Below are 24,643 nucleotides of genomic sequence, written 5' to 3'. Positions count from 1 at the left end.
AAGTCAAATAAAGCTCCAACTCAAGAGGGGGAGGACTCTTATGAAGCTGCAATAGAAAGTATGGTTGAGTTCGGTGTGTCATCATCGCCTAGCCCACTGCCAGACATCAGCAAGAGTTACAGGAGGACTGGTCCAAGGCCATTTTGGGTAGGCCCGAATGAGAGATGTGCCCGGAGGTATTGGGAGCTGTTTGTTAGATTGGGATGGAGAACCTTAATAGAGGTTGATTTCACAGGTCCCTGGTGAGGATGGTGACGTGGTATGTGCAGGGGCTGAATGGCCCAGTTAAACGATCCCGGGTGTTTGCACATTTGAAAAATTTAAAGACAGCCGTGGTTTTCCTGCAGTAGACTCACCTGAGGGTGAAGGACCAGGTGAGATTAAGGAAGGGGTGAGTGGGGCAGACATTCCACTCAGAGTTTGATTCTCAGTTAAGGGGGTCACAATTTTGTTCAGCAAGAAGGTGGTATTTGTGGCTGACAATGAGGTGTGGAACCCTCATTGGCAATACGTGATGGTGAGCGGGGTCTTAGCGGGGGAGCCTTATCATAGAATAACATAGAATTTACAGTGCAGAAGGAGGCCATTCGGCCCATCAAGTCTGTACCGGCTCTTGGAAAGAGCACCTTACCCAAGGTCAACACCTCCACCCTATCCCCATAACCCAGTAACCCCACCCAACACTAAGGGCAATTTTGGACACTAAGGGCAATTTATCATGGCCAATCCACCTAACCTGCACATCTTTGGACTGTGGGAAGAAACCGGAGCACCCGGAGGAAACCCACTCAGACACGGGGAAGATGTGTAGACTCCACACAGACAGTGACCCAAGCCGTAATCGAACCTGGGACCCTGGAGCTGTGAAGCAATTGTGCTATCCACAATGCTACCATGCTGCCCCATAATGCTACCGTGCTGCCCCTGTCATCTTAGTTAATATTTATGCACCCAATTAGCATAATACGGAATTCATTAAAAATGGTTGGCGGCCATTCTGGACTTAGACTCGCACCAATTGATTATGGGGGGACGATTTCAACTGTGTTTTAGAACCCAGGATGGATAGGTCGAGCCCCAAGTCATTGGTAGCTTCGGGATTGGTGTAAAATTGGGGGTATTCATGGATCATATGCGGGGGGAGGGGAGGTGGATTTGTGGAGGATTAGGCATCCGAGAGAGAGGGAGTTTTCTTTCTTCTCCCATGTGCATCGGGTGTTCTCCCGAATAGACATTTTTGTGGTGGGGAAATCTATACTCTCGGCGATTGTGGGGACGGAATACACCGCGATTGTAATATCGGACCACGCACCACACTATGTGAACGTGAGGTTCGAAACAGGCCGAGCCCAGAGACCCCCGTGGAGAATCAATTTGGTGCTCCTGGCGGACTAGAAGTTCTGTGAAAAGGTTGCCTCAGCAATAGAGGAATATGTGCTGGGGGTTCTTCGACCTGCCAGACCCGTTTTCTGGCATGGCAAGCCCCCGGTAGCAGAGGGATTCTCTGTTCCCGCAGCCGGCCAATGGGTTTCCCGTTGTGGCCACCCCACACGGTCAGGAAACCCACGGGTGTGCGTGCACTGCCAGCAAAGCGGAGGATCCCACCGACTGAGAATCCCTCAAGTGGAGTTCAACCAAAATGGGGAGGTCTCACCCTCCATGTTTTGGGACGCTTTGAAGGCAGTGGTCCGTGGGGTCGTAATATCTTAAAAGACCAACAGGGACAAGGGTGAGAGGGCGGAGAGACAGAGGTTGGTGGATCGGCGACACTTAGTGACCCTGACTAGAGAGTTGTTTGCAGAGAGAAAAAGGCAGGTGGAGCTTGATCTGATGTCGACAGGGAAGGTGCGGGTCAGCTCTATTGTGCAAGGGGAGTGTTCTACCACCACAACCCAAAGATGTGCAGGGTAGGTGAATTGGTCATGCTAAATTGTCCCTTAATTGGAAAGAACAAAATTGGGTACTCTAAATTTAAATTTAAATAAGTGAAGGTGCTGGCTAAGGTGTTGGTGAGGTGAATGGAGGGGTGTGTGCAGGAGGTAGTTTCTGAGGATCAGACGCATTTTGTCAAGGAGCGACAATTGTCAAGCAACATCAAGCGGTTGTTGAATGTGGTGATGACTAAATCTGGACGGAAGGTGCCAGAAGTTATTATCTCAATGGACACAGAGAAGGCTTAGAAACGAGGTACTTGTTTGTGGTCCAGGGGTGGTTTGGGTTTGGGCCTGCGTTCATCTCTTACCCACCTCCACGGCGAGGGTAAGAACCATTGCAGTGAGCTCAGGATATTTCCGGCTGCAGAGGGGCTTGAGACAGGGATGCCCACTTTCCCCGCTGTTGTTTGCATTGGCTATTGAGCCTCTGATTATCAGGTTGCGGGCATTAAAGGAATGGAAGGTTATTGAAAGGGGATGTAGGGAGCACAGGGTGCTGCTCTATGTGGATGACCTGTTGCTGTATGTCTCAGACTCACTGGCATGCATGGAGAAGATAACGGGCCTGTTAGGGAAGTTTGGCGCCTTTGCAGGGTACAAACTCAATGTGTTAAAGAGTGAGACATTCCCGGTGATTGTCCAGGAGAGAAGTGCCAACTTAGAAGCCCTGTCGTTCAAGCTGGCCAAAACAATGTTTAGTTTTTTGGGGATTCAGGTGCTCATGATTGGGCTATGGAGCGCAAATGGAACTTGGTAGGGAGGGTGAAGGGGGTATCAAAAGAGATAGGAAGCCATCCCGTTGTCCTTGGCGGGGCGAGTGCAGACCATAAAGATGAACATTCTCCTGAGGTTTTTGTTTCGGTTTCAGTCCCACCCGATATTCCTCCCCAAGGCATTTTTTCAGAGGGTAGATAAGCTAACCTCGGTCTTTGTGTGGACAGGGAAGACAGCCAGGATTCGGAGGGCTTTCTTGAATAGGGGATGGCGTGCGGGAGGGATGGTACTGCCAAGTTTTAGAATGCGGTGAATGGGTGGAAAAGGAGCGGTGGTGGTGGGAGGAGGGTGGGGGTTGGAATGGGTACAGATGGAGGGGGCCTCCTGTGGGTGAGGGCGTGCTTAAGGGCTTTAGCGACGGCCCCTCTCACATTTTCACCGGTCAGGTATCCAGCGAGCCAAGTGGTGGTGGCATGCCTTAACATCTGGAATCAGCTCAGGCAACACTTTGGAGTGGGGGGGGGGGGGGATGTTGGTTCTGGCCCCGATATGTGGGAATCATAGGTTTGTACCAGCAGGGATGGACGCCATGTATAGGCGTTGGAGTAGGGAGGGGGCTGAGCAGATTAGGAACTTGCTCATTGGAAGGGAGGTTCGCAGGGTTGGAGGAGTTGCAGGGAACTGAATTCAGACACATGCAGGTGCAGGACTTTGCGCGAAAGGAGCTCCCTTCGTTCCATCAGCTGTCGAGTCGTACCCCATTGGGTAGATTGTTATCAGATGATGAATTGGGGGAAGGGAGGATTGCTGATATTTATGGGTGGCGACTGGAAATGGGGCAAACGGCATTAGAAGAAATAAAGGGGCAGTGGGAGGAGGAGTGAGGGTGGAGATGTGGGGGAGGGGGGTTTGCCTGGAGTGAAATTTTGTATCGGGTGAATTCAACTTCTCCGTGTGCCAGGATAGATAGATAGATAGAGAAATACAGCACAGAACAGGCCCTTCGGCCCACGATGTTGCGCCGAACTTTTGTCCTAAGTTAATCATAGAATTTTGGACAATTTGTCATGGCCAATCCACCCAACCTGCACATCTTTGGACTGTGGGAGGAAACCGGAGTACCCGGAGGAAACCCACGCAGTCACGGGGAGGATGTGCAGACTCCACACAGACAGTGACCCAAGTCGAAATCGAACTTGGGACCCTGGAGCTGTGAAGCAATTGTGCTATCCACAATGCTACCGTGCTGCCCTTAAGAAGTTAACCTACACTCCCTTATTCTACCCTAATCCAAGTACCTATCCAATAGCCGTTTGAAGGTCCATAAATTTTCCGACTCAACTACTACCACAGGCAGTGCATTCCATGCCCCCACTACTCTCTGGGTAAAGAACCTACCTCTGACATCCCCTCTATATCTTCCACCATTTATCTTAAATTTATGTCCCCTTGTAATGGTGTGTTCCACCCGGGGAAAAAGTCTCTGACTATCTACTCTATCTATTCCCCTGATCATCTTATAAACCTCTATCAAGTCGCCCCTCATCCTTCTCCGTTCCAATGAGAAAAGGCCCAGCACCCTCAATCTTTCCTCGTATGACCTACTCTCCATTCCAGGCAACATCCTGGTAAATCTCCTCTGCACCTTTTCCAAAGCTTCCACATCCTTCCTAAAATGAGGTGACCAGAACTGCACACAGTACTCCAAATGTGGCCTGACCAAGGTTTTGTACAGCTGCATCATCACCTCACGGCTCTTAAATTCAATCCCTCTGCTAATGAACGCTAGCACACCATAGGCCTTCTTCACAGCTCTATCCACTTGAGTGGCAACTTTCAAAGAACAATGAACATAGACCCCAAGATCTCTCTGCTCCTCCACATTGCCAAGAACCCTACCATTAACCCTGTATTCCGCATTCAGATTTGTCCTTCCAAAATGGACAACCTCACACTTGTCAGGGTTAAACTCCATCTGCCACTTCTTAGCCCAGCTCTGCATTCTATCTATGTCTCTTTGAAGTCGACAACAGCCCTCCTCACTATCCACAACTCCACCAATCTTCGTATCATCTGCAAATTTACTGACCCACCCTTCAACTCCCTCATCCAAGTCGTTAATGAAAATCACAAACAGCAGAGGACCCAGAACTGATCCCTGCGGTACGCCACTGATAACTGGGCTCCAGGCTGAATATTTGCCATCCACCACAACTCTCTGTCTTCTATCGGTTAGCCAGTTTGTTATCCAACTGGCCAAATTTCCCACTATCCCATGCCTCCTTACTTTCTGCATAAGCCTACCATGGGGAACCTTATCAAATGCCTTACTAAAATCCATGTACACTACATCCACTGCTTTACCTTCATCCACATGCTTGGTCACCTCCTCAAAGAATTCAATAAGACTTGTAAGGCAAGACCTACCCCTCACAAATCCGTGCTGACTATCCCTAATCAAGCAATGCCTTTCCAGATGCTCAGAAATCCTATCCCTCAGTACCCTTTCCATTACTTTGCCTACCACCGAAGTAAGACTAACTGGCCTGTAATTCCCAGGGTTATCCCTATTCCCTTTTTTGAACAGGGGCACGACATTCGCCACTCTCCAATCCTCTGGTACCACCCCTGTTGACAGCGAGGACGAAAAGATCATTGCCAACGGCTCTGCAATTTCATTTCTTGCTTCCCATAGAATCCTTGGATATATCCCGTCAGGCCCGGGGGACTTGTCTATCCTCAAGTTTTTCAAAACGCGCAACACATCTTCCTTCCTGACAAGTATCTCCTCAAGCTTATCAGTCTGCTTCACGCTGTCCTCTCCAACAATATGGCCCCTCTCATTTGTAAATACTGAAGAAAAATACTTGTTCAAGACCTCTCCTATCTCTTCAGACTCAATACACAATCTCCCGCTACTGTCCTTAATCGGACCTACTCTCACTCTAGTCATTCTCATATTTCTCACGTATGTGTAAAAGGCCTTGGGGTTTTCCTTGATCCTACCCGCCAAAGATTTTTCATGCCCTCTCTTAGCTCTCCTAATCCCTTTCTTCAGTTCCCTCCTGGCTATCTTGTATCCCTCCAGCGCCCTGTCTGAACCTTGTTTCTTCAGCCTTACATAAGTCTCCTTCTTCCTCTTAACAAGACATTCAACCTCTCTTGTCAACCATGGTTCCCTCACTCGACCATCTCTTCCCTGCCTGACAGGGACATACATATCAAAGACACGCAGTACCTGTTCCTTGAACAAGTTCCACATTTCACTTGTGTCCTTCCCTGACAGCCTATGTTCCCAACTTCTGCACTTCAATTCTTGTCTGACAGCATTGTATTTACCCTTCCCCCAATTATAAACATTGCCCTGTTGCTCGCACCTATCCCTCTCCATTACTAAAGTGAAAGTCACAGAATTGTGGTCACTACCTCCAAAATGCTCCCCCACTAACAAATCTATCACCTGCCCTGTTTCATTACCAAGTACTAAATCCAATATGGCCTCCCCTCTGGTCGGACAATCTACATACTGTGTTAGAAAAGCTTCCTGGACACACTGCACAAACACTACCCCATCCAAACTATTTGATCTAAAGAGTTTCCACTCAATGTTTGGGAAGTTGAAGTCGCCCATGACTACTACCCTGTGACTTCTGCACCTTTCCAGAATCTGTTTCCCAATCTGTTCCTCCACATCTCTGCTGCTATTGGGGGGCCTATAGAACACTCCCAACAAGGTGACTGCTCCTTTCCTATTTCTAACTTCAACCCATATTACCTCAGTAGGCAGATCCCCCTCGAACTGCCTTTCTGCAGCTGTTATACTATCTCTAATTAACAATGCCACCCCCCCACCTCTTTTACCATCCTCCCTAATCTTGTTGAAACATCTTGGATGTGCCAGGATGAGCCTGATACAGTTCAAGGTGGTCCACTGAGCTCATATGATGAGGGTGCAGATGAATGGGATTTTCTCCAAGGTGGAGACTGGATACAAGAGGTGCGCAGGGGGGCCGGGGTATCACATAAATATATTCTGGTCCCACCAAAAGCTAGTACAGTTTTGGGCATTGATCTTTGAGACATTGTCGGAGATCATGGGGGTAGGGTAGAGCCATGCCCGCTGGTGCTGATGTTTGGACTGTCGGAGATGCCAGAGCTACCGGAGGAGAGTGGCCTTTGCCTCTCTGATTGCTCAGCGGCAAAATCTGCTAAGGTGGAGGTTGGCGGTACCACCAAGGGGGTTGGCATGGCTGGGGGACATGAGGGAATTCCTGCAATTGGGGAAGTTAGAATTGCTCTTAGAGGGTCGCAGGAGGGATTTTGTGTGTGATGGCTGCTGTTTATATAGAAACTTCGGAACATAGGAACAGGAGTAGGCCATTCAGCCCCTTGAGCCTGTGCCACCATTCAATCAGTTCATGGGTGATCTGTAACCTAACTCCAGATGGCCCATGTCCCATAATATTTTTGCTTACCAAAAAACAATCTATCTCAGATTTAAAATTAACTGTGTTTAAAGATTTGTTTGTTGCCTAGGGTAAGGACGGGGATTATGCTGGTGGGGGGGGGGGGGGGGGGGGGGGGGGTCTTTTTGGGGGAGGGTTGAGATGGGCAAGTTTGAAAAAGGGGAAAATGACAAACTACTTGAGCTGTTTTTTTGGATGGTGGTGCAATTTTTCACGTTATGTTTGGAATAAAATCTATTTTTAAAAAAAGGAGAGTGGCCTTAGGAACAGTACTCTTTCAGACAGTTAGTGATGGGCTGAATGGCCTCCTTCTGCACTGTTGGGATTCTATGGATTCTTCTATGGGTCTCACTTCAGGCTCTTTGCATCCTCCTCAGCAATTACTGTCCCATCTAACTTGTATCACCAGTATACATATAAATAATTAATGTGCTATTCAGCTTGTTGGCAAACCAATCGGCCTGAATACTACGAGGTCAACACCTTCATATGGTTGGCATGGGTGGCTCAATTAGCCTTCTGGCAGGCATCCGAACCATTACATTTCCCGTCGCTGGCAATGTGACATGTCAATGAAGACAAGCTTCCCCCGCATTTTGCTAGTTGCCTTGTCTTCCAGCCCATTGTCGAAAGGCCTGGAATACTCAGCCAAAGTATTTGTTAACTGTTTCTGTCATTTCCTTATTCCCCATTATAAATCACATTTCTCTGCTTCTAATGGGCCCACATTCATTTTCATTAATCTCATCCTATTTACATGCCTACAGAAACATGTTCGTTTTGTCTCACCGATCCACTTTTATTTCCTCTTTTCTCTTTCCTTATTAGTTTTTTACTCTTTCTTTGCTGAATTTTCAACTGCTAAGCCTCAGGTTTATTACTCTATTTGGCAGCATTATAAGCTTCACCTTTTGGCCTTATACTATGTTTAACTCCTCTTGTCAACACAGATTGGACCACTTTTTCTATGGGCTTTTGCGCCTTTATGTACCTTTGCAAATGATCTATAAATTCTTTAAATAGTAGCCATTGTGTATTTACTATTATATCCTTTCATGTCGTTTCCCGTTCTAGCGTAACCAATTTGCTCCTCATACCTACATAATTTGCTTTGATTAGATGTAAGACCCAAGTTCTGGACTTAACTAAAACACTTTGAAACTCAATAGAAAATTCTTATTATAATATAAAATATTTCAAGACCATAAGGTAATATCATAGAATCCTTACAGTGCACAAGGTGGCCCTTTGGCCCATTGAGTCTGCACCGATCCACTCCGCCCGATACCTGTAACCTAACCTGCACATTCCTGGACACTAAGTGGCAATTTAGCATGGCCAATCCACCTAACCTGCACATCTTTGGACTGTGGGAGGAAACCGGAGCACCCGGAGGAAACCCACGCACACACGGGGAGAACATACAGATTCCACACCGGCTGGAACTGAACCCGGGTCCCTGCTGCTGTGAGGCAGCAGTGCTAACCACTGTGCCACCATGACACCCTGCTGGAATAAAACCCAGTACTGAATCAGTTAGATTCTCAGATACATTCAGGTTGGGGTGCCACTTTCTCAAAAACGTCAAGGCATGTGACCAAGTACAATCTTTCCTTTCGGAACCTCTGTTGACTGCTGTTTACTAAAATCCATTGATAACAGTATTGTTATTTTAATTATTGTTCTCTTCCACCTCTTCCAGAACTCCTGCAGCCACATCCATTGCTACTCTAACTCCTGCTCCTCTTCATCTAATACCCAGCTATTCATTCACTCTATTGGCTTTCCATTCCAGCATGTTGATTTCATAATCTTCATGCTCAATTCCACATCCTTCCCTCGCCTGTGGTGAACCATTCTTGACACCTTCCTATGTTACAAATGCACCTTGCTATTATTCTTGTTTCTTGCCTTTTTGCAGAAGGAGTCGACTTGCACTTACCTAGGATTACTCTCTGCAGAGGATCTCTGTCAAACTCTTGATATCTTGGGTCAGCAGGCCAGATGTCTAACAAGTCAGGTGGCAGTGTGGTGAGTATATTGCTAGATACATCTAAATTGGTTATATTTCTGAGGTATCGTGCTGCATTAGCAGGAATGTTTGATAGATTGTTATTATGCAAGTCAAGAGTTCGAAGATTTGGCATTTCCAGCAGTGAATTCCAAGGAAAAGTAGACAGCATGTTTCCGTCAAGGCGTAATTCATGGAGTTCTTTTAAGTTATAAAAACTACGAGGATCAATGGTGTTGATGGCATTGTATGTTAACCAGAGATATCTTAAATCCACAAGATAATAAAATGCTTCACGTGGAAGTAGTTGAACAACAGTCTTTTCAACACGAAGTTTAACTGTCTCCAGTGGAACATTGACAGGAACCTCAGACATATCTGGGTCGTTGCACAATACAGACCTGAAAAAAGGAAAATATTTGGTTTATTTGGTGGCTCTTTATTCCTGGAATATCCTTCATGTTGTTTCACTTGCAATTAACCTAGTTCAATAACCCATTCAAGAGAAAGGACTTTAATCTCGACATTATTCATGTAACAGCTTCCAGATCTGTTAGAAGATTTGTGGCTTCTTCTGTTATTAACACCAGAACTGGATAGTTCATCTTAAGCCCCCGTAAATGATAACATCAGCAATTTAAATCTGTAATTTAAAAGCTCATGGGATTTTTTTTTTTAAATTACTACTGCCATGAGGAAAAATGTTTTTCAATGTAATTATCACTTTCATCCCACTGTCACTTGTGAATTATCAATTAGGATTTTTGATGGCTCATTAAAAAGAAATTCAACACAGCTCAGTAGGCCACTGATTTAGGCTCACAGGAAGACCTGTGAAGTAAAGCATTTTTCAGAAATTAACAAACCCATTTAAGAGTCAACAAGATGGCTGGAAGGAGAGCAGCGTCATGGTTGAGGGTCGCTGATCTGGAGACCCTGCTGGATGCCGTGGAGGAGAGAAGGATGACCCTGCACCTCGGCCCGGATGAAGGCCGCCAGCTGCCGCTGTTCGCTGTGCCTGGGCGCAGGTGGAAGAGACAGTCAGTGCCGTGGGCAATGTCGTCCGGACTGGCATGCAGTGCCGGAAGGAACTCCACAAGCTCCTCAGGGCAGCCAGGGTGGATTGGCCGCTCCATGCCCCTGGCACTAACCCCGTTTCCCAACACACCCGTAACCCGGCCCCTCCCCCCCGGGGGACGGCCGAACCCACATCCTGCCCCACATGCCAGCTGTCATGGGCCGGGTGCCCTGGCCACTGAGGCCTTCATTCACCCAACCCCTGGGCTGCATGCATCAGAACGTCCAACGGTTTTGCTGCCCCCTCCCCTCCCTCTCCAGAAGAAGGTTCTGCACAACCGCCAGGAGCGGGAGCATGCCCGAGCAGAGGGCACTGGCCGTGGTCGGCGGCCCGGAGGAAAGGGAGGTTGCCGAGGCGGTGTTTGGCAGCGTGCAAGGAAGTGAGACCCTGCTTAGTTGCGGATCCCCATCATAAATGTGTGGATAGCCCCCCCTCACCTCCCTCACCCCACCCGCACCCCCCACCTCCTCACACCGCACACACCCCCAACCCGGTCTCTCTACACCCCACCCCCCCCCCCCCCCCCCACCCCCCGGCCCGCTGTCTAACCATACATGTCATCTTGTGCCTTCCAGGACCTGCTGGAAATAGGGCCGGTCCATCCGGAGCCCCTTGCGCCCCCAGCCAGCACCAGAGCTGGTGCCCCCCCCCCCCCCCCCCCCCAGGGGGCCGAGCACTGACGGGGAGAGCAGCCTGAACACCAGCCCTCCGCCCAAGACACAGGGCAACCCAGAGCTCGGATCGGAGGAGGACACTGACTTTCCGTCACAGCTGTCTCCTACACCCTGTACCATCTCAGAGACTATCACCTCGGTTGGGCGTATTACTAAAGAGGCTCCTGGGACACTATCTGGTGCGCACCACTCATCTCATCCGGTACAGCTGGTGGAGGTAGGAGCAGCTGAGGGGCCGGGCGGTCAGAGGGCAGGCCGGCCCCAGGAACCAGCTGCCGTCCAGACGGGTCCCGGGCTTCTGGAACATCCATTCCCAGCCACAGTGCAGGTACAGGCAGGGCCCCAGGGACCACAAGAGGGGATGACGGCCCGCATCCAGCACCTGCAGGCACAGGTGGAGAACTCCATCCGCATGCAGGAGCAGGAGGTGGTGATGGTCATGTGTGCCACCCAGCCCGACATCGCACGGTTGGCATCCGCGGTGGAGGCATTGGTTTTGGCTATGGATCAGCGTGTCCGAGACCTGGGGCATTCTGTGCAGGCGGGGGCCGAGGCTCAGGACAGGGCTGCCCTCTCACAGGTACCATGTGCCAGAGCCACCTGGAAATTGCAGCGGCGCTCCTCAGCGTGGCCCAGTCACAGAAGGCCATGGCTGGGAACGTCGGCGGCATTGCCCATGCGCTGGCTGGCATTACGCAAACACTGGGCGGCGTGACCAAGTCCCAGAGGGGGGTGGCCCAGTCCCAGAGGCAGGTGACCCAATCACTGGTTGATGTGTGCAGTCCCAGGCGGTTCCATGGCCGCGAGCGTGCGTACCCTGGCCGAGGCCAGAGCGGGCCTCCATACTGGCACGGCTAGGTGACGGGGGTGGGGGCCTCAGAGGATGGCTCTGCTCGCACCCCACCCAATGGAGTAGGGTGGGGATTATCGGGCACCCCGAGGGAGGAGAAGGTGATGGGACCCGTGCTGGTGATTCCCACAGGAGAGGTGCTGGAACACCGCACCACCTCGGACTACCCCCCTCCTGTCCTCCCCTCCTGGTACATCTAGTGGGCAACACGCAGAACAGGGTGACACCACGAGCAGTGGCCAGGCTCATCCAGGCCGGGTAGCCCCAGGAGATGCGCACCTTGTCGCAAAGCAGGAGTCACAGCAGGCCGCCTCCACTCCTGCAGTATTGGATGGGGAACCACCGAGGCGTAGTGTTAGGGCCAGTAAGACCAGAAAGTTAGACACCAGTTAGGTTGGCACGGATGCAGGGTACAGTTTAGTTATATGGGGTTGGGGCACCGACTGTGTATATATTTCCACACAATAAACACCGTTAAAACCTGCCTCGGTGCTCTGTCTGATGGTTGTAGGGGTGGGCTGGTCTGGGCTGGCCGGGGCAGGGGTACAGGGGCGGGGGACAAGTACAGGCCCTCTGGGAGGACCGTGGCTCCCATCCTGCCTCCTCCTCCTCTTTCCCCCTCGCCCTCCTGGATGCCAACATCCACAGCACCCCCACGCCAGTGGTTCAACGGGGCGCATGTGATGGACTGGCGAGCTCGCATGCAGGGTTCACCCAGGTGGAAGGTGCTACTGTGGGCATGAGTCAGACATTGTCATACAATGTGGAGCACCAGAGCTCATCACAGAGAGAGATGTCATCATCCTCCATCCCATGGACCAGACCCGCTGTCACTGCCAACTCAGGGCCCCCAGCTCATAGCGCCGCAGGTATGTATAATGGAGGGATGCGTAAGCGGGTGGTTGGCAGTGTGGGAGGTGAGGGGGTGTGGGTCTGGTATCTGGTGTCCTTGACCCTGGCCAGCCCCCAGCCCCCTCTCCACCCCCGCCCTCCTAATCGGTGAACCTGGTGGCGGTCAGAGCATCGCATATGTGTTGGCCTTGGTGGTAACGTTGTGCAGCCTCCCGTTCCTGCCCAGGCCGCATGTCCTGCTCATCGTCCCCCTCCCCCGTATCCTGCTCGTTGGACCTGGTCTACCCTTCCTCCTCATCCTCCTCCAGCACATCTCTCCACTGGTGCGCAATGTTGTGGAGGATGCAGCAGGCCACCACGATGCAGGCGACCCTCTCAGCATCATACTGGAGGGCCATTCCAGAGCGGTCCACGCACCTGAAGCGCATTTTCAGGATGCCAAAGCACCGTTCGATCATACTCCTGGTCGCTGTATGGGCGTCGTTATAGCGGGTCCCCGCATCTGTCTGTGGCCTCCAGAAGGTGTCACCTGCCACGGTCGTAGTGGGTAACTCCTGTCGACCAGGAGCCAACACCTCAGCCAGGGGGAGGATGCCCCTCGAACATGACAGAAATCACAAAGTGTGCCAGGATGAAGGAGTCATGCACAATGCCCGGGTATCGGGTGCAGAGGTGCACGATGCGCAGCTGATGGTCACAGACCACCTGGACGTTCATTGAGTGGTATCCCCTTCGCTTAGTGTAGAGCGGCCTGTTAAACGCAGGTGCCCGTCGGGCGATATGCATCCCGTCTATCGTCCCCTGGACCCGAGGCACCCCGGCGATGTCAGCGAACCCCGCTGTCCAGGCATCCTAGTGGGCTCAGTCCACATGGAACTGGATGTTTTGAGACGCCTGGGCATATAGGGCCTCCAGGACGGCTCGGATGCACCTGTGCATCGAGGTCTGTAAGATCCCGGACTGAAAGGACCCCTTCGCATAGAGGTTCAGGCTGACCGTCATTTGAGGGTCATCAGGAGCAGGTGTGCTCCCCAATACCCCCGCGGTGCCAGGTGTGCCATCATATGGCAGATGTGTCGGACTGTTTCTCTGCTCAGCCAGATTCTTCGACGGCATGCCCGGTCCGGCAGGTCGTCGAATGGCAGGCAGTGCTGGTACACTCGAGGCTTCATGCATCGCCTCCTTGGCACCCTCCTCCTCCTCGGCCTGTTGGGCAGTCGGCCCTCCAGCCTGCCATCTGCCCCTCTGTAGCCTGTTCCTCTACTGCCTGCTCCACTGCTGCCTGCTCCACTGCTGCCTGCTCCACTGCTGCAGCTTCCCCGTCCTCTCCAAGCAGTCCCCGCTCACGCGGCCGCAGGGCATCTTGCAGACGACCTGCCGGATGGGCATGCCGTCGAAGACTCTGGCTGAGCACAGAGACAGTGTGACACATTTGCCAGATGATTGCACACCAGGCACTGCGGGGGTATTGGGGAGGATACCTCCTCCCGATGACCCTCAAGGTGACGGTCGCCCTGAAACTCTCCGTGATGGGGTCCTTCCAGTCCAGGATCTTACACGGCGGCCAGCATTGCTGGTTGAATGCCAAACGCCTATCTGCAGGGGGTAAAAGGCCAACATGTTATCATGGTGCATACTCCCGTGCCCAGCCAGGTACCATGGACGACATGGTGGCCCCGGTTGGCACAGTGGGCTCCGCCCATACTTGTCCCTCCCCCACCCGCACCCCTGCCCCATCAATATCTGGCACCGTTGGTGCCCCAGGACCTGGCGCCCATCCCTGCTGCCAGTGGTACCATTGACTGGCACTGCCCTCACTGGTGGCTGTCGTGGATGTTGCCCTGGGTGGTCCCCCGGTGGGTGGCTGCCGGTTGGGCAGGGTGTTTCAGGGTGGGGGGGGGGGGCACAGGTGGACATTGGAAAGTGTTGCCATGGGCAGGAGTCAGACGTTGTCAAACGTTGCAGAGCACCAGAGCTAATTGCAGGGCGGTTATCCTCCATCCCATGGGCCAGACCCATTGGTGCCGCCAACCCATGCACCCCGTAGTGCGGCAGGTATGTATCACCGAGGGAATTGCAGGCGGGAGGGTGGCTGGGGAGTGAGGTGTATGGGGATGGGATGCGGTGTCCGTGCCCCTGGCCAGTCCCCCTGCCCCACCCACTCCCCCACCCAGTTGGTGAACCTGGAGGCGATCAGAAAGTCCAAGGCCACTGCACACGTCATAAGGCCTTTCATGCTTGCCTGGGTGCCATGTCCTGTTCATTCTCGCCCTCTCATCCTCCTCATCGGACGAGGCCTGGTGTTCCTCCTTCTCCTCCAGCACGTCACCGGGAGCGGGTGTCCACCCCCATACTCTCGCGGTGCCAGGTGCGCCATGATCTGGCAGACATGTCGCACTGTCTCACTGCTCAGCCGGAGTCTTACACGGCATGCCCGATCCGGCAGGTCCTCGAATGACAGGCGCTGCCGGTACACAAGATGCCTCATGAGGCGTCTCCTTCACACCTCCTCTTCCTTGGCCTGTTGGGCAGCCGGCTCTCCATCCTGCGCGGCTGCCTCTTGTCCCTCTGCGACGCGCTCTGCTGCTCACCGTTCCGCTGATGCAGCTTCCTCCTCCTCCAGCAGTGCCAGCTTGTACAGCCGCAGGGCATCCCCCAGCACTACGGCGACTAGCAGAAAGGACTCCATTGCTTGTTGAATTCCAATATTCATTGTCTGCAGTGGGTGAAAGGCTGACATGTTAGCATGGTACATACCCCCATGTCAAACCTGGTCCAATGGGCTACATGGTGGCCCCTGTTGACACTGCGGACTCTGCATGTCCCCCACTCCCACATCCCTGCACACCTGGCCCCATCTGTGCCTGGCACAATGACCTTGGCACCCGTCCCTGATGTGCGGGGTACCATTGGCTGGCGCTACCCTTACCAGTGGTACGTATTACAGCCCCCCCCCCCTCCGGCTACAGTGAACATTGCCTTGCAGGAGCCACCTGATACCCTGCCAGCGGATGGTGGCCGGGTGGAAGGGGGGTAAGGAGGAAGGTGGGGTGAGGGGGTGTGGGGGGTGGGGCCACTCATACGGTCGATGACACTCTGCAGAATCAGGGGCCAAGGTTGGTGGTCAGTGGGGTGTGCAGCAAGATGGCTGCCTTGCAGGCCGCGGCAATGGCGGTCCATGACTGGACACTGCCCCAGTTCCGTGGAGTTCACACGGCCACTCCCCCATCACACCCCCTCTTCCCCAGCCATGGCAGTGTGCCCCCCCCCCCCCCCCCCCCCCCCCCCCCCCCACTTCAGCTAGCCCGGCCAGTGACCGGCCCGGCAACGCACAGTCACGTCTCGCCATATGCTACCTCCTCTCTCCCACCCTCAGCAGCCACAACACTGGTTTTACGATTTTTAGAAGCACAAGTGAACCGTCAGGAACTCGGCCCATTGGAGGCGGAGCATCGCGGAGGCCCCGGAGAACACCAGGTCAAGCCCACTAATGACATGCGAACGGTGTTTACTGTACATGCATTCTGGATGCAATGACGCTGCTGTCGAGGTGTCAAATCGGCACTCACCACAATTTTGCCGTTGGAACCGATTCTCCGCCCAATCACATTTTGCAATTTCGCCGCCAACCAAGGGAGAATCCCAGCCATGAATTTTAAACAGCAGCAGTTCAAGAAGGTGGCACACCACTACCTTCTTGAGGACAATTAGGGATGAACTAAAGCTGTTGGCCTTGACATCGACACACTCATCCCATGAACAAATAAAACAAAACTTAATTAAAAAATAAGCGCCCTGTGGCAACACATTTCCCCAACCCATGGACCCTAAAGGGCTATTTCCAAACTCCAGCGGATAGCTGTGTTTGTGAGGGGTTCTAGCCTGAGTATTGGGGCCATAGTATAACCACACCGCCGATCCACATTCCTTCCGAGTGAGATTCCCACTCGGGAGAGCAGGGTGATGGAATTAGAACCAAGAATGAAAGTCAAAAGTGATGTGAGAAGCAACAGATGAAGATTAGAAATTGTTTTTTTCCCACTGTTGCAAAACCCCATTTCATATATATTTCTATTTCTACTAAATCAGTAAACAGGAAGGAAAGATGAAAGACATATACCCCTCCCCCAACAATTTTTCATGCATTAATTTTAATGGATGGAAAAATTATTGGAAGCACATGTCCAGATCCCCAATGTGCATTTCCTGTTGGCAAGACTATTTGTAAAGTTAGCGCTTACGTCTTAGCGCACTCAACGTTATTGATGCAAAATAATTAAAGGAACAGAATATTTTAAATTTGGAAAAATTGAAAATATACCCCTGTCTTATTGGCATTGTGTTATAAGATGCTGAAATCTACAGTGCAAGTGCATTGTAATGCAATGGTTGCTTTCATTGACATTGCTGCGGAGTGAAAATGAATTACATGCTCACACTGTTGAACAGCATCAAGAAAAAACATTGCAAGGATTATTTGAGATTATTTAAACATGTGCTTTTTGCAGGAGTGTTTGGAATAGTAACGGGATTCAAAATTTAACTCGTTATTTTGCATTTTACGAAGCATTGTCGAGCTATAAAACTATTACTATCCGCTGTCTATTCATTTTAATTGACTTACCTGGTCCCAGTGCCATCACTTCTACTGTGAAAAATACACGTACACTGGGAAGGGCAGATGGAAGATACTTCTGTGAAAATTGTGGCCAACGAGCAAAAGACAGCAATCAGATACATGTTTCAAAGTAAACAAAACTAGGCATAAATACAGCTTTTAGGTCCTATTTCAACGCGTCTTCTATTTCAGTACATAGAGAAGTCCATTTGGAAACAGAGGATTACTTGGGATTAGCTGAGATTTGTAGGTCAAGTAACCTTCAGGTATCCCTGGGAAGAGCTTAGTTTTCAGTCAGACGTACTTAGTGACGTATTGTTTCATTACCTGACAGAAAATAACCTATGCGTGTTTCTGTCACGTAAATATAGTATCCAGGTGTTTTTGTGACTGAGACTTTGCCAGTGCATCAGATTTAAATCATGTTCTTAAATGAGAGTTAGTAAATTAAAATTTTGATTTGCTGTCCAATAATTCAGAATTTATCGTGGGAATCTGTATATTGTGAGAAAAAAATCCTGAAGCTATACAAAATAAAAAAGATTTGTTGAGCACATTGTTACAGTGAATTCGCCAATTCTAACTACCTACAGGAAAATTGCAGAATGAAAACATTTCCCTGAAATAAATGGAAAATGGTTTAGCCCAAGGAGTTGGCTATTAATTATGGTGCATCACTGAGGAAGATCCACTTTTAAATAGGTGACTGAACTGATTAAAGTGCTCTTTGAATCAGTCCTCCACTTCACAGACATATCACAGTACTTTGTATACAAAATCAAGCACGCTGAAGCATGGATCCCATTAGATTTCTGACGTCAGAGGCAATAATTGTAACACATAAATTAACTAAAGTGAGAGTGCAAACCATTTTTAAAATGAACACCATTTATTAGAAAGAAAACATGAGACACTTAATCTTAAATTAAACTAAAGCTAATAATCGAATGAAGGTATAATTGAGAATGACAGATAAACTTTTAAAATTTCACTGACTTCAGGCATGTTTTTTAAACTGCTGTGTCAGATAATTGCTATGGGCGGGATTCTCCGAGCCCGCGCCAGGTCGGAGAATCGCAGGGGGTCGCGCGAATCCCGCCATGTTGCTCCGGCGGCGGGACGGCGATTCTCCGGCACTCGCGCGGTCACCGCGTCGCCGGTCAGGGCCGTTGAAAGTGGCCCCCGCGTCGATTCTCCACGCTCAATGGGCCGAGCGCCGCCGAGGCCCGCCGGTGTCGTTCGCGTATGGTCCTACCTGGCGGGAACTCGGCTTTCTGGCTGCGGGGCCGTCCTGGTTGGGGGGGGGGGGGGTTGGGGGCAGGGGGAGCCAACTCCACGGACCCCCACGGTGGCCAGACCCATGATCGGGGGCTACTGATCGGTGGGCACGCTCATTCCGGATGGGGGCCTAAGTTCCTCTGCGCCGGGCCCCTGTAGGGCTCCACCATGTTGCCCGGGAGCTGGCGCGGAGACGGCCATGGCGCGCATGCGCGGACGCTCACCGGCCATGGCATGCATGCGTGGACCCGTGCCGGCCGTGTAAGGCCGGCTTCCGCTGCCGGAGCAGCGCACAGCACTCCGGCGCCGTTCTAGCCCCCGAGGACGGGGAGAATGACTGGGCCTGGAGGCTCGTTGACACCGGTGTTAACTCTTGGCTGGGATTTTGGAGAATCCCGGCCATATATTTCTCAAATTCATATCCAGCTGATGAGATTTAGATTTCCTCCCCACTCTCCGCTGACTGTAAAGACCCTACATGAAATGGGTCTTATCAGACTGTCACTCCCTTCTCGACCCAAGCCCATGGTGTTGAACTGTCCACAGTCTGGCACCAAATTGCCATTCTCAAGCAAGAAATAGTTGGCAGGGGAAATAGTAAAATGTATGGGCACAATTCAATGAAAACATTTCTAAGTGTGGTAATGAGCAGGAACTGTCACGAGCTTCCAGATGCTCAGCCTGGTGAGAACATCACCGCAATCCAACGTTAATTGGTCCATTTAAGGAGGCCCCCAGGCTTCACACCACCAATCAAGGCTTGCCAGCCGATTCAAAGGTGCCGCGCTTGCCAGTCCCCCGCTAACCAGGTAGAGAAGCATCTCAACTGCATTTGCACAGCCAACCCCACTCAGCTCGCAGCCATGGCGCTGAGACAACCAGCCCCACGATTCAGGCATGCAGACCTCAGGAGGCTTCTGGATGCAGTAGAGGCCAGGAGGGATGTTCTGGTCCCCGAGGGTCCTGGAATGGTCAGTCACAGGGCAGCCAGTGCTGTCTGGGAGGAAGTCGCGGCGGCTGTCAGCTCAGGCAGCATGACCAGGAGGACTGGCATCCAGTGGCGTAAGAAGGTCAATGACCTACACCAGGCCACACGGGTGAGTTACCCCCCTCCTCCTCCCAAGACTGAACCTGGCATTGCCCCCACCCGGCGTCATGCCATGCCCTGGCCCACCCATGCCGCTCCCTGCCCAAAACCCTCCGTGAAACCTTCTTCCCCCACCCCCCCCACACCAAGCCCCCTCCTCAACCACCACCACTGTCACCCCAGAACCACCCCTTCCCCCCACGGTGAACCATGTGTGCAGCTATGTGTCCCCACAGGAGAAGTTGTGAAGTTGTCCCACGGCTGTCTGTAGAGGGTCCAGACTGGCGGCAGGGTGCCGGACATCAGAATCCTCACCACCTTCGAGTAATGGGCTCTGATGGTGATGGGGGTGGCCAAGGACAGAGCCGTCACCAATGCAGGTTGGTCACGGCGCAGTGAGGATCCACTGGGCCCCACCCAGATGGACTGTCACACATGAGTTGTTAATGTCATACAGAATGACCTATCCCTCCCACTGACCTCATGGCCATTCCTCCGGCGGACCTCCACCCCACCGTGACGGCCCAATCCTGTGTGGTCCACCCCCTTCCATGAGAATACTTCAGAGGAGAGCTCCAAAGATGCCACCAATGATGCATCACAGCTGTCATCCCCACCTTCCCCCAGTGCAGAGACACGCACTTTGGTGGTGCAACGGTTGCGGTTAGGCTTCTGGGGCACATTCCAGCAAGCACCAGGTGGAGGCAGTAAGGCTCAGGGTGAGACAGCAGTCAGAGATCTGCTGGATCCCAGGACCCAGTTGTGCCCCAGTCAGATGCTGAGCCTGTGGAATGATAGGGTGCGGCCCTGATATTGAGAGGGGGAGGTCAGTGACACTCCAGCAGGTCCATAGCGATTGGAGGAGTCCCAGTGGCTACGGGCACAGGAGATGGCACCAGCAATGCATGGCACCGAGGCCAACAGGGTCAGGGTGGCGACCGCAGTGGAGAGCCTGGTGCACAACGTCGACAGTATGAGAAGAGTTGTCCAAGGTGTGGCTCAGTCAGTGATGGCCATGGCTGAGAACCTCGGTAAACTGTCCGACTTGATGGGGGACGTGACCCAGTACCAGGCTGACCTGGATGAGGTGCTGAGGGCCATGTCCCAGTCTCAGATGGGAATGGCCAAGGCACTGTGGAGCTCATCCCAGTCGCAGGTGGGTATTGACGAGTCACTGCAGAAAATGTCCCAGTCACTGAAGAGCATCGCCGAGGGCGTCGACACCATGATGCAGACGTTGGGGAGCCGCTAGGATTGGCAGAGCCACAAGACATTGGGGCAACCGGGGTTCAAACCGGTTGGCCCTCCATCCCAAGATGAACCCAGGGCCCTGTGGGCACCGACCGGGTAGAGGGAGTGCTCGGTGCCAACCCGGACCCTTCCTATAGAGTGTTGATGGTGGCCACAAGCTCCCCTGAGTTCCACCCACCTGACGGCGCTGCGTCTCACAGTCAGCACCCAGGACAGGGTGGCACGGCTGTGCATGTGCAATTGTCAAGTGCGGCGGGGCTCTCCGGCCCCAAAGGATGCCCATCGGGGGCATCAAGGGCCACCAACATGGTAATCAGCTGGCTGCCTCCTCCATTGATGTGCATCCCGGGGAAACACCGAGACGCAGAGGTAGAGCACTGCCAAAGTGCCCAGGCAGCACTGCCAGCTGGCAGGGGTGGTGCCAGGTTGGAGCTGCAAAGCTGGCATTTTTGTGCACGTGCGATCGAGCCAGGGTTCCCTGTGTGGGTGTTGGGCGGGGAGGCTGGGGTTCCTCCCATAGTGCGTTCCGACTGCGTGGGTTGGGGCCGCTTCAGGGGCCATTTAAAAATGGTGTCCCAATCTCTCACTACACTGGGGAGACATGACAAGCGGGGCTCCCTAGTGTACAAAACAAGGCTATATGCGGCCTCAGCTGCACATTTCCCGCTGAGGCCCCTTATACAACGTAAATCGCTTTGTATAACCATGTATTCCTCGGCACTGCAAGCGCTGGGAAACACACGGCTAAACATGCTCACTATGGGACTTTGCTCACAATTAGTTAAATCCCGCCTGTTATCTTTTGCTTCACTCTTTGAATTTCTACCTGGGTGTACCAATATTTGAAGACTTGGTGATTACAATTCAGAAGGTTGTCAATGGAATATAAAATGTTCCACACTGTGATCTGACCAGTTTAGGAGGGGTGAACTGACTCCTCTCTTTGTCCCATTCCTGGGTTGGTTGTAACAGAGTTTGAATTTTAAAAGGAAGTAATTTTGCCAATTCAATCTATCTACACTTAACTGGGCATAGCTCAGTGTAAAACATGAGCCAGTCAAGCCCCTTAAGTTAACAAATAAAGAGTTAATTTTATTGTAAAATCTCACTCAGGTAAGAATGCAAAAGTTATTAATATAAGGTTTAAAATGTACAAATATGTCCAACAAACCACATGCAAAACCACCACATACAAACCCCCGGCCCCCTTTCCCCTTCCCTCAACTCACTCCTGACCCTTGAAACACTCAAAAAAAGAAATAAAACTTTACAGAGTATCAAATCTTTTCCACAGTAGCGGCTGGTACTTGGGCTTCGTTTGAAATAGTCATTCTGCCGTCGTCGATTTTCTTTTCTCTTGGACAAAGTGTTGCTGATTCAGAATCCTCCTTGAACAACTCTCAGTTCACAGCAATGAGGTCTTCTGGTGGTTTTCAAATCACAATCAGCTCAGCTTCAATGAGGAAAGTTTCAGAGAAAGAGGGGTGAGGCTGTTACCCTCTTCTGCCCCTTGTGGCAGTCTGCCTGACCATCAGATCAAATCCAGTATATTTTACAGCCAAGAGCTGGGTCACATGACCTCTCTCTGATTACGATCTGAGATTATTTTAACCAGTGTCTCTGAGATCTCTGTAGACTCTGGGCATGATTTAATGGGACAAAATCAGAGTCCCATTTTGGGCACGTGTAACAGGGTGTTTTCCGAGACCTGTAGCGCCGTAAAGCACCCCGCTGTTTAACAGCACTTTGCTTTTTGTTTGGCCAGGGCAGGGAACTCCCCGCCAAGGCCGGACTTAGATCATTTCCTGCACTGTCAAGCTCAGCTCACCAGTGCTGGAAGATGATTCGCTGATCGGAGCGCCGTTTTTAAATGCCGCACCGATCTTTTTCGACACCATTCAACCACCCCATCACGGCCCCTGGACCTGCGCTGCACCAACATACCTCTTCCAGGGTACTCGAGCCCACCTTCTCCCCACCTCTTGTGGGCAAGGCATCCATGGCCCAACCCCTAGCATGGCAAACCTGGCACCTGGGCATATTGGCACTGCAAGGGTGCCTGGGTGACAGTGCCAAGGTGCCAGGCTGGCAGTGTCATAGAATTTCATAGAATTTACAGTGCAGAAGGAGGCCATTCAGGCCATCGGGTCTGCACCGGCTCTTGGAAAGAACACCCTACCCAAGGTCAACACCTCCACCCTATCCCCATAACCCAGTAACCCCACCCAACACTAAGGGCAATTTTGGACACTAAGGGCAATTTATCATGGCCAATCCACCTAACCTGCACATCTTTGGACTGTGGGAGGAAACCGGAGCACCCGGAGGAAACCCACGCAGACACGGGGGGGATGTGCAGACTCCGCACAGACAGCGACCCAAGCCGGAATCGAACCTGGGACCCTGGAGCTGTGAAGCAATTGTGCTATCCACAATGCTACCGTGCTGCCCTGGGTGCCTGGGTGCTAGAGGGAGAGTCAGGGTACCATCCTGCCCAGAGCTCAACCAGCAGAGCAGGCAGATCTGACAACAGCTGTCCTATTTAGGTGTATGAAGCTCCATCTAACCTTGTACAACTGAGCACATATTTGCACCACCAGTGCAATCTAAAGGGATCATTAACTACTTGCAGGTTAGATGCTGTTTGATTTGATTTTTTCTGGCATTTGCCATGATTCTCCAAGTGCTTCATATAGTTGTATCAAGTTGCAAAAGCCTACAGGGTGTTGTATGGCACTTTAGCCGTCTGTCCCGCTCTACAGGAGCTCTGTAGAGTTCTGCTAAGCGGGTGTCAAGATTGTTGGTGGTCTGCTGTGTGGTGCACATGTGTTGGGTCAGCCCTTTCCATCAATTGTTTGGCAAGCAGCTGAGGAGAAGGAGCATGAAATGAAAAAAAAGGGGGAAATGAAGAGAACAATGAGGAAGACAACAGGAGAAAGAAACCTAGGCGGCCCCTATATCCCTGAGTTATACATGAATGAGTTATTTGTGCGCGATATCAATTAGTGCCATCCCAAATCCCCATTCACCGACAATCCTACACCTTACCTTCCCTCTGTTACTGACCATCATAGTATCAGCTTGGCCACGGTGCAAAAAATAAATGTTAATACAAATAATGCATTTCAAACCGAATTTATATATGTAATTATGCCATATTACATACAAAAGTCAACTAATTATCCTTGTGCATTTCCCTGGGGCCTCTCTTTCCATGAGCCGTTGTCTTTCCTTGTGCTCTTATGCAGTGTTACCTCAATGAATGCAGCATGACTGCTGGAAGGCTGCTGACTTAGCTGTGACCCCAAGAGGCAGAGTAACAAGTCTGGGAGGACAAATGCTGTCTTCCTGAGAGAGGACAACAGGTTTGTGCTTCATGGAGTCACCATCACTTCACAAGGCGGTACTTTATCTATCCTTGTGATCTATTGGAGGACAGATTGCTGGCATGCAGTGACCCCCTACAAGACCCTTTCCATACTGCAATGGACAGTGATACTGCCAGTAGTCTATGCTTGCACTGCAGCAGTCCACGTTAATTTGGGTGGCTGCTGCTTGTGATTCAGTGGAAGTTACATTAACAGCCATAGGGCACTGCATCATGCTTGGATCACAGGTGTGTGGTCTAGTATGAGATGCAACAAGATGCATTCCGAATCAGAATTGCAGGTACTGTTAAACCATTGATTCCTTTATTCTCCTCCAAGACTCCCCCTGCTTGTACATGTGTATGGTAGCCTTATGTGGACAAAATGTACAATACAATATTCAATACTCATATCTTTTGCCTTCTTAGTAAATGAGAGGCAAAGTGTGTTTCAGTAGTTTGT

The 24,643-nt window shown here is 51.4% G+C and overlaps 1 protein-coding gene across 1 annotated transcript in view; it reads right to left on the bottom strand.

Annotated features, from left to right (window-relative positions):
• The window catches only part of LOC119963290 (leucine-rich repeat, immunoglobulin-like domain and transmembrane domain-containing protein 3), a 36,671-nt gene extending 19,202 nt beyond the window's left edge, over positions 1–17,469 (bottom strand). The window contains exons 1-2 of the mRNA XM_038792154.1: positions 17,204–17,469; positions 9,057–9,526 (exon numbers count right to left, since the gene is read on the bottom strand). Of these exons, the coding sequence (XP_038648082.1) occupies positions 9,057–9,526; positions 17,204–17,319 (586 nt within the window). The 5' untranslated portion in view covers positions 17,320–17,469. The remainder of the gene's footprint in view (positions 1–9,056; positions 9,527–17,203) is intronic.
• Between the last annotated feature and the right edge of the window lie 7,174 nt (positions 17,470–24,643).

Source organism: Scyliorhinus canicula, chromosome 3 (genome assembly GCF_902713615.1).
Source record: "Scyliorhinus canicula chromosome 3, sScyCan1.1, whole genome shotgun sequence".
NCBI lineage: Eukaryota > Metazoa > Chordata > Chondrichthyes > Carcharhiniformes > Scyliorhinidae > Scyliorhinus > Scyliorhinus canicula.
Note: the sequence above shows the minus strand (reverse complement) of the source record. Positions and strands in the feature narration are given on the sequence as shown.